At 34.3% G+C, this 14,495-nt stretch overlaps 1 protein-coding gene across 2 annotated transcripts in view; it reads right to left on the reverse strand.

Moving 5' to 3' along the window:
- cyfip1 (cytoplasmic FMR1 interacting protein 1) overlaps positions 1-14,495 on the reverse strand; it is a 131,893-nt gene that overhangs the window by 37,231 nt on the left and 80,167 nt on the right. For both annotated transcript variants that reach the window (XM_039744714.1, XM_039744716.1), the window contains exons 18-23: positions 13,188-13,284; positions 9,809-9,885; positions 7,440-7,548; positions 5,239-5,358; positions 3,507-3,706; positions 992-1,079 (exon numbers count right to left, since the gene is read on the reverse strand). In XM_039744714.1, the coding sequence (XP_039600648.1) occupies positions 992-1,079; positions 3,507-3,706; positions 5,239-5,358; positions 7,440-7,548; positions 9,809-9,885; positions 13,188-13,284 (691 nt within the window). The remainder of the gene's footprint in view (positions 1-991; positions 1,080-3,506; positions 3,707-5,238; positions 5,359-7,439; positions 7,549-9,808; positions 9,886-13,187; positions 13,285-14,495) is intronic.

Below are 14,495 nucleotides of genomic sequence, written 5' to 3' on the forward strand. Positions count from 1 at the left end.
CTTGCCGGCTGCACTCATTTACAGACATATATACTTTCAATACTGAGTTTTGACAGATATGCCCGAGTAGCCAAAAATCAATTTGATAAATGTCCCAATTCAACTTAAGTCAACCCACTTCAAAAAATAACTTACAATTTTTTTGATTACATTATGATAAAAAATAAAAGACTACAATTAATGCAGAAATTTCAGCAGCTATAATATTCATAAGCACAGATCTAACTTTTTCTTTGTTCTGCCTGTATTGCTACTAAACTTAATACTAAAACATCCATGCATGAAACCAAGTCTCTACAATAAATTCCCTTATGGTAGCTCTTTTTCACATGTTCAATGGCAATCTATAAACTGGCCTCTGCAAAATTTAAAATGCACTGCCCAAAAGGAAACAATATAAATATCCATCCATCCATTTTCCAACCAGTTGAATCCAAACACAGGGTCACGGGGGTCCGCTGGAGCCAATCCCAGCCAACACAGGGCGCAAGGCAGGAACCAATACCGGCAGGGCGCCAACCCACCGCAGGACACACACATACCAAGCACACACTAGGGGCAATTTAGAATTGCCAATCCGCCGAACCTGCATGTCTTTGGACTGTGGGAGGAAACCGGAGCGCCCGAAGGAAACCCACGCAGACACGGGGAGAAAATGCAAACTTCACGCAGGGAAGACCCGGAAAGCGAACCCGGGTCTCCTAACTGCAAGGCAGCAGCGCTACCACGGCGCCACCCTGCCGCCCACGATATAAATATGAACTTCTAAAATATTTTCCAAAATTTTTACTTATGCTGGTATAACAAAGGCTATATAAAATATGGCCTTTATTCAAGCAGCACTGTAGATTAATGAAAATGCTATAGAATAATTAGACAACTGAAAATTCACAGTTTAGTTTTTGTTTAGCTTTACATAACTGTGTGTAATATGAAAGAGTTAAAGCTTGGCTGTCACATCATATTTATTCCATTCATGCTCTTAACCAACCTTTGATCCATATAAATATTGTGGCTGTGCATTTGGTGGCTTGTCTCTCTGAATCTCCTGAGAGAAAGGCAGGACAGTGCGAACAAATCTGTACAGGGAAAAAAAAGTTCATTTTTAGCAACCATATTTCTTCTATCACCTATATCAGGGGTCCCCAACTCTGGTCCTGGAGGGCCCCAGTGGCTGCAGGTTTTCATTCCAACCCTTTACTTAATTAGTGACCTATTTTTGCTGCTATTTAATTTCTTTTCAATTATTTTTAATGGACTTGCTTTTTAAGATTTGTTCCCCTGAATTTCTTCATAATTGCTCTGAATTGCTTCATTTCTTTCCTTAAATGGCACCCAAACAGAAATGAAATGTGAAGTGAGTGAGCCAACAGAAGACCAACTAAGTCAAGGCCTCAAATTCCAACTAATTTCACTCCAACCAGCTGCTTAATTAGGCACAGAGTCTTGTTAATTAAACCTATTCTTTAATTTCATGGCTTGTTGCTGCTCTCGTGGTGCAATAACAGACATTTCTGAAGTTGTTGATTTTATCTTTTCTAAAAGCACTGGTAAAATTTTTTGGGGACCTGAGCAAATCGACATTCCTGAGACCTTCACCCAAAGTTATTTTCAGATATTGAATGATCCACAATGTTGGTTATGTTTTGCTGGTCATGTTTTGGTTGATTTTGTATCTCATTATTGTTTGACTGCTAATTAAGGAAAAAGAAAATTAAGGCGTCTGAGTCTTCAGGAGCAAGTCAAATAAACTGAATTCAAAAGAAGTTAATTAGGAGCAAAAACAGGTCACTAATTAAGAAAAGGGTTAGAATGAAAACCTGCAGCCACTGGGGCCCTCCAGGACTGGAGATGTGGATCCCTGACCTATATCACCATAATTATAAGAGACAAACAGTGATAAAGACTAGAATGCAACATTACTTTACACAACTTTACTTATGCTGGGGGCACTTATGGAAATTAAAAACAAAACACAGAAATTATGTTTTGAACAAATAAACAGATAGTTTTAAGAAAGAAAACTATAAAATAAAGAAAGCCTAAGTACAGCATATGTTTTCAAGAGATGATGCATTGCTAATATAATTCCAATAAATTATTTTTTGAACAAAGTAACCTAAGCTGAAGTTCTTTTACAGACTCATTATTTTTAGTTTTAACCAGACAAAAATGTTTATCATGGGACATCAAAAATAAAAATTATATAATTATGCAGTTTGTGCTTATGAACATTAGTTAATCCAGAAAGTAATCCTTCCCTAATCCTTTGAGAATGTTCTCCATGTAGGATGATTACTTTTTACAATATATTATGATGTGCTAAAGTAGCCGAGATGAGCTAAGATTAGAGGGCAGTGTGGGAGAGAGGCTGAAGCCTACAGTGCCTGACTGCAGCCAACCACTCACAAGGGCAGGGGATTGGCCATGACTCCCCAGCAATGGGCTACTAGCTGTAAGTATGGATCCAGCTAATAAGGACAGAGCACTCTGGTCAAATTCATTTGGCAGCCTTTGCCTACCAACTAATGTAAGTCTTCAGATGCTGTGCAGATTTCAGCATTTACTTTGTGTTTTCCTTCACCCTCTTAAGTATAAAGATCACCACTTCATTTTGTCATATTTACAGTTTCTGAAACATCCATAAAGTACATCCCATATTATAACAAAATTAAAACAATTCAAAGTGCTACAAAATATCTTAAGATGTCGGACTCATATGATGCCATTAATTCAGCTACCTTCAATTATTAATGTATAAACCAAATTAAAAATTGGTATTAATATAGCAATCTTCCTAATTTTAATTCAAGATAAGGTTTATTGCACAATCACAAAACAAATACAAAGACAGATTTAACTGTTAACCACACAATTTAACTCCATCTGAATGTTTATAACACATATTTTGTTTAATGTATCAAAACATAATTTACCACAATATATTGCTATATCATAAACAATGTGCTTGTTTTATGCCACATACATAAATGCAAAAAATAAGTGTCTTATTATATGGAAAAAGGTAAATGAACCCTTTAATATTCTATCAGTAACTTATAGTTGTGTCCTGTCAGTGAATTAAAGGTGGATTCATATATCAGTCTACATACACAGAGACATATGGACAAAAACAGCATCAGTACTAGAAAGTAACAGATAAAATACTGTGTTATTAAAAAAAACACTCTTTCAAGTGAGACACACAGCCAGTGCTGCCAGTCCACAGCTGTCACATATTCTTTGCCACTTGAGATAGCTCACATAGGCACAGCTTTCAATCTCAAATACATAAACAGAATCTTTTAATTCATAAATGTAGTTTTTTTCATTTGCCTTTAGAATAGGTTGCCATGGTATTTCTGTAAGTGTTTAAGCACTATGACTATCAACATAATAAAGTGCCGTAAGTATTTAAAAGGCGTTTTTTCAGAATAAAAAGAAAAAACAAAATTAAAACAAAACTAAGTAACTATTATAAAACTCTGACTGTAAAACTTGCATACCTGTTTGTTGAGCCATTGTAACAGTAGTTGGGCAGGAAATCATAGTTAAGCTCCCAGAATACATGGAGTGTGATTCTCCCATAAGGGGCAGAAACATTGTGGTTTGCTTCCCTGAACATAGCGTCAAAACTGTCCAAGGTGAGGAATTTGCTCAGCAGCTTATGCGTCATTCGGTTAATTTCCAATAATCCATCTAATTCCTTAAAAAAAATTGAAGCCAAACACAAGATTTTTTTTAAATAAAAAATGACATTTAAGACTTAAGAATTTTTTTTAAAAATGCAAAAATGGTTTGGAAAGGTATATTTTATGTATAAAAGCTATGTGCCTGCACACTAATATTCTAATTAAGCAATAAATACTCTTCCATTCCAAAGGTCAGACAAAGTATATCAAACTCAAAGCCAGAGATACCACAAACACAACGCAATACCACAATCTATCCATCCTTTACACTCCATAAAATTACCGACATACTATATATTTTCTTAACTCTATGTGATAAAAAAAGAAAAAAATATTCCAGTAACAGGTCTTTAACATGGGACAACATAAAGGAAAAAATAAAATCTACCAAACTAAAAATATTATTATCTACTTTTAAAAATGTGTTTATTTTGTCTACAAAAGAAGTGGTATAGTGCTTTCTAGCATATTTAGATGGATATCAAATATTTAAATTATACATATAAACAGTATAACCTGCATTAAGCAGAGAAAAGGAGAAACAAATGGCAACTCAGTCCAAACATAAGACAAGCACATAAAGAACTCGGCAAAAGATGTATGCTAATGCAAAGGACAGGGTCGGGAGAAGAATCAAATTAAGTTTTTAGAAGCAAAACCAGTAAATATTAAGTCTCCACAAAATGTCTTCATGGATATGTAGACATTCACAGTCTCTTCTAACGTAAGACTAAGACCTGAGTTATGGCATGTTGAGAATGTTTATATATAGCAAGACAGGAACTGATATGTTTTCTTCTGAGTAGGATTTCCTCCTTCTTCCACTAAGATTCTTACAGCGGCCACGTGCATCAGATGTTTAGTTTCCTCAAGATTATATACAACATGTTCAGAAAGTATTCAGACCCCTTCACTTTTGATAAACTTTATTGTGTTGTAGATTTAATTTTAAATTGATAAATGAGCCATTTTTTTCCTATTAAACTACACTCAATAGCTCAAAAATGAAGGATTTAATGATTTACCTATTGGTATGTGTTTTAATTGAAATTAAAGGCCTTAAACAGGTTGTTTGGATAATCCTTGTTTAAAAATGGAAGAAAATGTAGAACATGAATTCATCTTCAGAGCTAACTAAAGAGGGAACTTCATCATCTTGTGTGTGCATACTATTAATGAACATGTCATTGTCATTTTATAGTATTCACTCTGGCAATGAATCTACCTGAGATGAAAGTTAATCACATCCTCAAATGAAGTATAGTGATTTAAGCAATCCTAACACAATTAAGAATTACTACCGATTAGGGCTGGCAACACCAAGGTACTGAAATGTACACCAAAACTCATTTTGATTTCAATATTTTTAACTCTACTATACTAAATCAAGATGTATTGTGCATAACTACATTCCTCAGATTTACACGCATAAATAAGATAATTTAATTAAAATAGTTAATCAAAATTAAATTATAAAACCACTTTTTCAGTTACCAAAGTAATTATTTGAAAAATTACCACAGCTCTGAAAGTTAATTTGACGTACCATGATAGATGTAAGATCCTCACTTTCAAAACGGTTAATTGCTAATTCTAGAGACCTGTACATTGCAGCAGACACCCGCTGAGTAATTAGTCGGTTCAAATCAATAGATCTTCCAAGAAGCTGATAAAACAAAAGTGTTATTTTTTATTTGTATATGGTATATTTCAAACTGGCAAGATAAGAATGTGATGTATATTAACAATGAAAATTAAAACACAACACAGAATTACATTTAATAAAACTCTCAATCATCATGCACTAGGTTACATACAAATATATATTCATTTTGACTATGTTTGAACCCAAAACTGAACTTTAGGAACACTAGTACCTTGCGAAACAAGTGAACAGGATAACAGGGGTCAATGGCTCTAATGTACTTGGAAAGTTCCCTCTAATGCCCAGTTAGGGAATAATAAAGTACATCAAATTCAAAATAAAAAAAAAAATTGGGACACTAAAGGAATTGCTGCTGAAAATGGCGTTTTAAAAAAATTGTAATAGCCATTAAAAACACTAGTCTTGGCTATATTTTTTATAATCATTTTAATGGTATCTTGAAAAAAAAGTATCAACTTTTATCAAAAACGTGAACATTTTTGGGTGACTCCAAACTTTTGACAAGTACTGCACAGTATATTGGCCTAGATTACAAACAGAGGAGTCAGAGTCAGTGGTACCATAAATTAAAGAGTCGGATGTAGAGTTGGAGCCGCATGTTTTGTGTACTGACTTCACAGCCCATGGTGTATGCTGTAAAATTACATGAGATCTAACCACAATCAACAGCACCCACCCATGTCCAAAACACATATATGTCTTCACCATTTACAGTAAGTAGTACTTTCATTTAAACAGCAGTTTATATCTCCTCAAGCTAACAAGGAGTTGCAAATCAATCATATGCAGTATATGAAATTAGAGGATTTATTCTGAAGGTAAGAAGTGTACTCTTCTGTTTATGCTTAAACTGTAGCTGTGCAAAGTGGGTAGAAAACACCCAAAACTAATTTGGGCCAGTGTGAGTGAGAGCACAAGGTTTCCCTCTGCACTGAATTATCAACCTAGGTTGATTCCCACATCAGGAATTTAATTTATTCACTAAGGGACATTACTGTAGTTGCAAACTGCAATGGCTTTCCAGATGGTCATAATCATATCTGGTAGTGTTTGCTTCCATTTACTGACATTTAACAGTTTAACATTGTATCTTTTTTTTAACAGCACATTAGACAGTGCATAGGAAAAAAGTTTTTTTTAAAAAGCATAACTATTAAACAGCTGTTTTGAGGCAAGAATGGGAGGCAAAAAATTGAAGCTTATTAAGTTAAAAATAAATAAATACATTTATTTCAATTCCTTTATAGTATTTTTTTATGGATGTAAATAATTTAGTCAACATTCATGAAGCATATTTAATTGTAGAAAACAAGAGTTCTCAAATATTGTATTATATCTTACAAAATAAATGGTTGCTTTACGTGATCTTCATTCATTCCTTTCTTTATGCTTTGTCAGACCCATTAAATCTCTGGGTGACCTTGTTTGTGATATAATTTTTAAATTGATATTGTACTGTACAGAAATGTGCCAATACCAACTGCAAGAGCTGATTCTTGTTTTTTTATTTTTTGTTTTTTTCTTCGATATTACAGAAACATGCTTTAGGTTGCCTTCTTCTGATATGTATTTGAATGGATCAGAAAATTTGCTTTAATAAAATGTTTATTTATGACAGGTCTTTTGGGTAATGTAAAGAAATGGTATCAATTTTGCAATCAAGGACTGGTTAATGCCATGTATTAGTTTAAATAGCTGCATTCATGTTAGGCGCTGGACTTTACTTGGAAGCAAAAAAAAAAAAAAGATTTAATTTCCCCTTTTTATTTAGAAATTATTTTATCTTCATTCTTTTTTTTATAAATGCAGATTATTATTAAACTTACAACAGAAGCAATTATTAAGAATAGATAAAACAGGATATAGAAAGATTACAGTATAGATGCAAATTATTTTGTACAATTAATTAACAAAACAGACTTCTGTGTATGATACAAAATTACTATAAAAATGGATGCAACCTCAAAACCAGGACAAGGTGTACACTATAAGATAGGAATGAGAAATAATAACAGGTGGCAAGCTTAAAAACTGTGCATCTTGAACAAGCCCAGGGTGAAAATTAGTCATACATTTCCTACCTGGACATGCCTTTGCTTCAGCAAGGTTTCGTATCGATTGGAGGATGGAGAGGGGAAAGCTGCTCCCATATTTTTGCACTCTGCCCGAAGTCGTTTGTCTAAAAGAAGACTGCCACCAAACTGCACATCAGTTTAAAGAGCTTTAAACAGTCATTTACAAACTGAAAACAATTTTGGGATAAGAAAAAAATGATCTTTTATATGTGATTGTTTCATTTACAAAAAAATTAATTTTACTCTTAATTGCTCTCTATACATTTCTCTTACACATGAATGATGATTTAGACATTGGTATTCATGCCTACAGAAGAGTGTAATTCATCGTGTAATTCCAAAACATGCAGCAAAAAAACAAAGCTATGATTCTGTTACGTATTCTCCTTTCACACTGATAAAAGACCAGTCCCCCTGGTGCATGTGTTTTGCTGATTACATTATGTTGTTTAGCACCAGAAAATTGGAAATGGAAAGAAAGTTGGAAGAATGGAGGCGGACTTTGGAAGATAAATGGCTGAAGATAAACATGAAGAATATATAAGGTTTAACAATGCACAGATTTTGGAAGTTAGCCTGAAGGGAGGGTTATTGAAAAGAGTGAATACATTTAAATATCTAGAATCAGTGGTAGACCAAGATGGAAAACTAGATGCAGTGATAACCCTCAGAGTACAGTCTGGTTGAAATAACTGTAAGAAGGTATCAGGGGTATTGTGTGAGTGAAAAATTAAGGGAAAGGTTAAAGGTAAGATTTTCAAGACAGTGATAAGTCTAGCAATGATATATGGAGCTAAGATATGGCCAGTAAAAGGATCACAGAAGAAAAAAAATTAAAATGCTGAGATGGATGTGTGGAGTTAAAAACCAGAACAGAAGAAGAAATTAGATAATTACAGGAACAACAAAAGTAGGAGAGATGTCTAAGAAAGTAAAGGAAAGCAGGTTGAAGTGGTCTGGAAATATAATGAGGAGAGACAATGAATATGTGGCCAAAAGAATGATTGGAATAGAAGTACAGGGCAAGAGAAAGTGAGGGATGCCAAAGCAGAGGTGGATGGATAAAGTAAAAGAAGATCAGAATTAAAAGGGCTTGACTGGTGAGGAGTTGCAGGATGGAGCTGTTTGGAGAAGGTTGATCAAGCTCATTGACCCACATAAAAGTAGGGAAAGAAGAAGAGGAAGAAGAAGATGACAACACTGCACACCAATATCCAGAAAAAAACAGTTCTTATACTAGCTGTATTCGGACCTGCAATGATTCTAAAAGGGAACAGTACCAAACCTATTTCATGGACAGGGTTATGCTTAACATCGTCACTAGCTGGCTGCTCAGTGTGCATTGATGAAAGCCCTGCATACAACCTAATAAAATTGAGTCTTTGCATTGCACAATCAAATGTCAGAAAAAGCTAATCATATGAAAACATTCTAAGCTCAATGATATTAGCTGCACCCTTGTGAAACAACCCTGATAAGAGTCATGTTTCTGAAACATTCATGAATTTGTTCCATGATATATCAATACACTAAGTTATTATGTCTTTTCTGTGTGATAATCAAAAACAAATACACAACAGTCACTGCCATTTGGTTTTCCAACAGTGACAAGTCAGGACAGTTTATCTGCTGATATATAGGTAACTATAAATTACAAGATTGCAAAATATGAAACATATATAAATGAACTTAAGTAACTTTAACTAGTTGGGTACTTTCATCTTTTTTCTGTTAGTCTTATCCAGCCACACTATATCCACCAGGAAATAAAAAAAGATCATATCAAAAAAGCATAAACAGGCAGGGAAGAGGAAACTTTAATTTACTTAGGGTCATAAAAATTATTTTTTCTTCCAAAGCACTGTTGAATATTCCATTGATAGATTACAACCATCCAAGATCAGCTTGCTGTCGAGCCTAACCTATTGATACCCCAATACTAGTAATGCACAAGCAAATGTCAGTGCTTCCAGAAGAAGACCACAAAGCTGAAAAAATATGTCAGTTGGTGACAATGATAAATTGATATATTATACCTGAAATTATTCTTAGCATACCAGTAAAAAAAAAAAAAAAGTAACAAAAGTTGATCACAGTCTCACAAAATGCAGAATTGATGAAACACGTGATCAATAATGAAAATACACCCAAAAATAAGAACAAATGGCAGTGTAAAATCAATTTGCTCTTTTCTGAATTATTCTCTTCAGCAGCAGAACTAAACTTAATTGGCATGATGTGCAGTGTGCAACGGACAATTGTAACACACATGTGGCTTTAAAAGAAAGCTACAAAATTCATTTTCAAACAGAATTCTGTAAGATGAAATAAGTGAGAAAATAGCATCTACACTGTAAATGTAACTTGTTCCTTACCTGCCTGCCAGAATCTTGTAGTAGGCAAATATCTGGTCAGCAAGTTTATATACAAACTGGTCAAAACATAAATTCACCTATAAAGAAAAAAAAAACCATATAAATAAGTATTTCTCATTTAGCTGGCATAACAAACACAATTGAGCAAAAAGTACCTTTTAAAGGTACATCTATTATTTAGGCAAACATTAATAACCTATTATTGATTACCTAAGTATTGCCCATTACCTCTTTTCTAGCTTGGGTAATATGTGACTTGTACTCAATTTGTTATGTTTTAGTAAACTAGAAATCACACTCTGGTGTTTTAAACAACTGATATATTAAAGCATGTGCCATCGTTCGTGATTATTTCTTGCAAAAAATTCAGCGAATTCAATGAAATAAGATTTACAAGTGAACAATAATTTGCACTGACAGTTTCATTTAAACTAACTAAGACACAGGTTTTATCTGTAATCCCTGCAGTGTACACAACACAAACACATATAACCAAATTGCAGCATAAGAACTGCATGATACAAACAGACTTCAGCTCATCCAAACAAACCTAGAGTAATGTAAAAAGTGAGTACACCCATGAAATGTTTTTTCTGTTTTAGCATATGTTGACATATCAAGATGTGTTCTTCATGTTAATAATAAGTATAGATAAAGGGGTATAATACAAACAAACATCATGCTACATTTATATTTTGTAGTTTATTGTATTTTAAAACAATCATAAATGCAAATTCTGCACACGAAAAAGCAATTTACATCCCTACATTTAAAACTACAATCAGGTGCAAATGACTGCATCATCATTAGAAAGGATGTTGGAGGTTCTTCACTTATTTAAACAACACCAACAACAATAATAATGTATTTTCTGTATAGCTCAAAATCACACAAGGAATATCTCAATGGGTTTTAACAGGGCCCAATTTTTGACAACCCCAAAAATGGCCACTGTCAGAAGACAACAAAAAAACACCCAAAAAAAAACTGTAGGGAAAGAAAAAAAAGGGAAGAAATCTTGGGAAAGGCAATTCAGAGGCATGCCCCTTTCCAGGTAGGTTGGGCGTGCAAAGGAATCCTCTTTACAGAGCATAGATGGTCAATCTATCATGTAGTTTGATTTGCTCTTTGTTGTTAAGTGTGTATTATCACCATGCCTAGACTGAAACAGCTTGAGTCTTGGAAAGGAATTAAAAAGATATCGAAACAATTGTAAATGAACCATTCTGCTGTGGTGGAGTGGAGACCATTACAACTACAGTCAGTTTGTTCAGGTCACGTTTCCCAATTAGAGCACAATGCCAGATGCTGAAAGAACTCTCTAAGAGCCCCGCATTTCAAAGCAGTACCTATACATAGCTCTTGCTACTCCTGATGTCAAACTGTGTGAGTATACTATTAGGAAGGTGGGAGTCTACATGGCAGTAGTGCCAGGAAGAAACATTTGCTGGGCAGAAAGAACATCAGGGCAAGATTAACATTTTCCCAAAGATACTTAAAAGACCAGAGGCCTCAAATATAAATGGTGCGTATGCATAAAAATGTTGTGTACACCCTTTCCACACTTGCATTGAGATGTATAAAAACTAAACTTGGTGTAAAGCAACACACATTTTCATGCAAGCTCAAACCATTGCATATGAAAGTTTTTGGCTTGGTTTTGCAAACTGGCAACACCTAGTGTCAAAGCGGTGCTACTGTTTCTGTGTGGTTTCCCATTATTTTTTAGATTCACATCCCTGACTATGCTTTATCAAATGAACTAAAATTAACTGCATATCGTTTATTAGTTTAAGGCATCTGATTGTAATCAACCTGTAACAATATAATGGTCCATGGAATGGCCAAACTATTCCAAATACCATAGCTGCTTTAGCTTTATTACTCTCAGTGCATCACTTGGAGCATTTTAACCCACTGTATCGAGTGCAGAATCAAAACACTACAGCAACTGACTGGAAAGAGGATTACCGGGATATAGCTTCTAGCACACACTGCATCAGCCATGCACACAGTGTATTTGAACTTCTCCCATACGGCAAATGCTTCAGAGCTTTTCCTTTAGGGCCCTTGCGAAACAGTTTCATCCCAAGAGCTCCAAAAGCACTCAATTAGTCCATCAAGTGCTCATGGTAGAACTGTTTGTAGAAGAAAGTGCATATGTATATATGATGACCACTTTTTCATTTCTAAGTACTATCTTCTTGGAGCTCTTGATATCATTTTTAAGATGAAATGTAGTAAAGTATGTGTATTACATTATACAAATACTATTGGCTCAGCAGTAGCAATGAGCTGGCACCCCGTCAGGGACTGTTCCTGCCTTGTGCTGTATGCTTGTTGGGACTGGTGTGACCCTGGATGAATAGATGGATGGATGGAATAATTCAATGTTCCTTAAAAGTTTTGAAGCATCAGCGTTCTAAGCTTACAGATGGCTTGACATTTATTACAAAGCCAATTGTGTAACGATTGGTTACTTGAAGAAAGAAAAGGAAGGACAGGAATTGGGGGTTGTTTATTGACAGTACTGCTACAATAAATTATTTAATTGAGGGTCATGCAAAGTGCAGCAAGCATTTTGCAGGAGGCAGGAACAATCTCTGGATGGGGCGCCAGCTCGTCGCTACTACTGCGCCACCATGTCCCCATGTTTAATACATGCTTTAATAATGAGAATAATGTGAGACTTAAGCTCCACTGAAAGTGGACCTTGCAACAGGACAATGATCTTAAAAAATATGCAAGTAAATCCACCAAAGAATGCCTGAAAAGAAAGAAATGGAATGGACAAGTCAAAACCCAGATCTGAATGACATCAACATGTTGTGTGGGAACTTGAAACAGGTTGTGCATGCAAGACACCCCTCAAACACAGCACAGCTGAAAGAATTCTGTATTAAGGATTGAACAAAAAATGCTTTCTTCCAGTTGGTGTCAGAGACTGTTAGACAGCTACAGAAAATACCTACTTAAGGTTGTTTCTGCAATAAGGGGGTAACAGCAGCTTTCAGAGACAAGGATGTACTATATTTTTCCTTTTTTGTTGAATTATTACAAAGGCACTTTTGTATATCTTTTTTATTATTCAATTAAATCACCTTTATCCAAGTATACTGTTTAAATAAAGATTAAATCTTGATATGTCGACACATGTCCAAAATTATTTAACCTTGAAGTAACCATAACACTGCTATATTGTATCTCTTCCATTCACAAACTAAACTGCCAGCATGCACCTTGCTTTACTAGTATACCATTGGAAAAAACATAGCTGTTACTTATTCTCTCTTATTTCTGAAACATATTTTAAACAGCTGAAATCATCCTTTCAAAACCAGTGAATCAGCCCAAAAAAAAAAAAAAAAAAAAAAAGTACCTCTGCCTCAATTTCATCATATAGGAACTGCTTATTGAATTTTGTCAGTGCATAATGTGCACTATCATTGTAAAGGTCCAGCGGATAGAGAACATACCTGGAGGAAGTAAAAAAAATACAGACTGAAGTTATATTCTATACATACAATCTGTACTAAAATACAACTGTTATAAACTATGATTCTCCTAAAACGTTCATATAGCTCTTAAATGATCACAAAATAAACCTCAGTTTTTAAATATTTGTAAACCAAATAATCCACTTGATTCCACAACATAAAAGGAAGTAAACAATTCTATATGCACAAGGCAAAAATACACAGTGCACTTGAAAAAATACAAAAACTTTCAATGGGGTACTCAAGACCTCAAAATGGCTTTGAAGAATAATATGATTTCTGCTACTGCAACCATGCCTTTATACACGTTGTCAAGGAAAAGTTAGTATGTTCAGGGTATTCAAAATGCATAAAATTTTATGCAAACTAATATTGATCATCAAGGAAATAAAAACTGTCAAGTATTTATGTTTTCTAATATGAAAATAAGCAAATTAACATTATGGTATTAATATATGGATGTGTTAGGTAGTGATTATACTTCACACTCATAAATGTTTTGTATTTTTACTGTATATACAGTACATAATAAGTTGTAAATGTTGCTGGTATTTTGACTTTTTTGTCAGAATGTCTTAAATTCTCTTAGGATTATTCATACAAATTTAACTACGTGGGAAATATGGCCTAGCTTTTATAGAATAGGACATTATGTCATAAAGATGCAAGTTCAGTACTGATCACTGACATACTACTCTAGATGTAGAAATTAAAACAATTGTACTATACCTGTACATTTCCTTCACAGAGAACAGCATCACAAGGAGCATTACAAAGCAAACAAGAGCATAATTTAAAGTAACAAGATACAGCACAGGACAAGATCATTCAATTACAAAGAAACAATCGGTGAACAAACTACATAAGCAAGAAATGTCTACAGCACTAACAGCATATGATGAAAATACAATAGAATAAGAGCCAGCACAGTGCGAAGGGAATTAGAATATTGACAGATTTTCTGACAAACCTAGAGAAAATACTCAAAAGATCAGGGGCTACTAAGACACTGAACATCATCGGTCAACTGCTGGAACCGGGTCTAGAGTATTGTGTAATCTACTTCAGACAGCAAAAGTGTTGCTTTTGTTTATTACAAATGGCTGACTATATAGTTAAAGAAATCATGCCACTAGCTCCACATTGCCTCCTTCAAATGTATCCTGTGGTATATGGCACCAAGACATCAG

The sequence above is a fragment of the Polypterus senegalus genome, chromosome 2 (assembly GCF_016835505.1).
Source record: "Polypterus senegalus isolate Bchr_013 chromosome 2, ASM1683550v1, whole genome shotgun sequence".
Classification (NCBI taxonomy): domain Eukaryota; kingdom Metazoa; phylum Chordata; class Cladistia; order Polypteriformes; family Polypteridae; genus Polypterus; species Polypterus senegalus.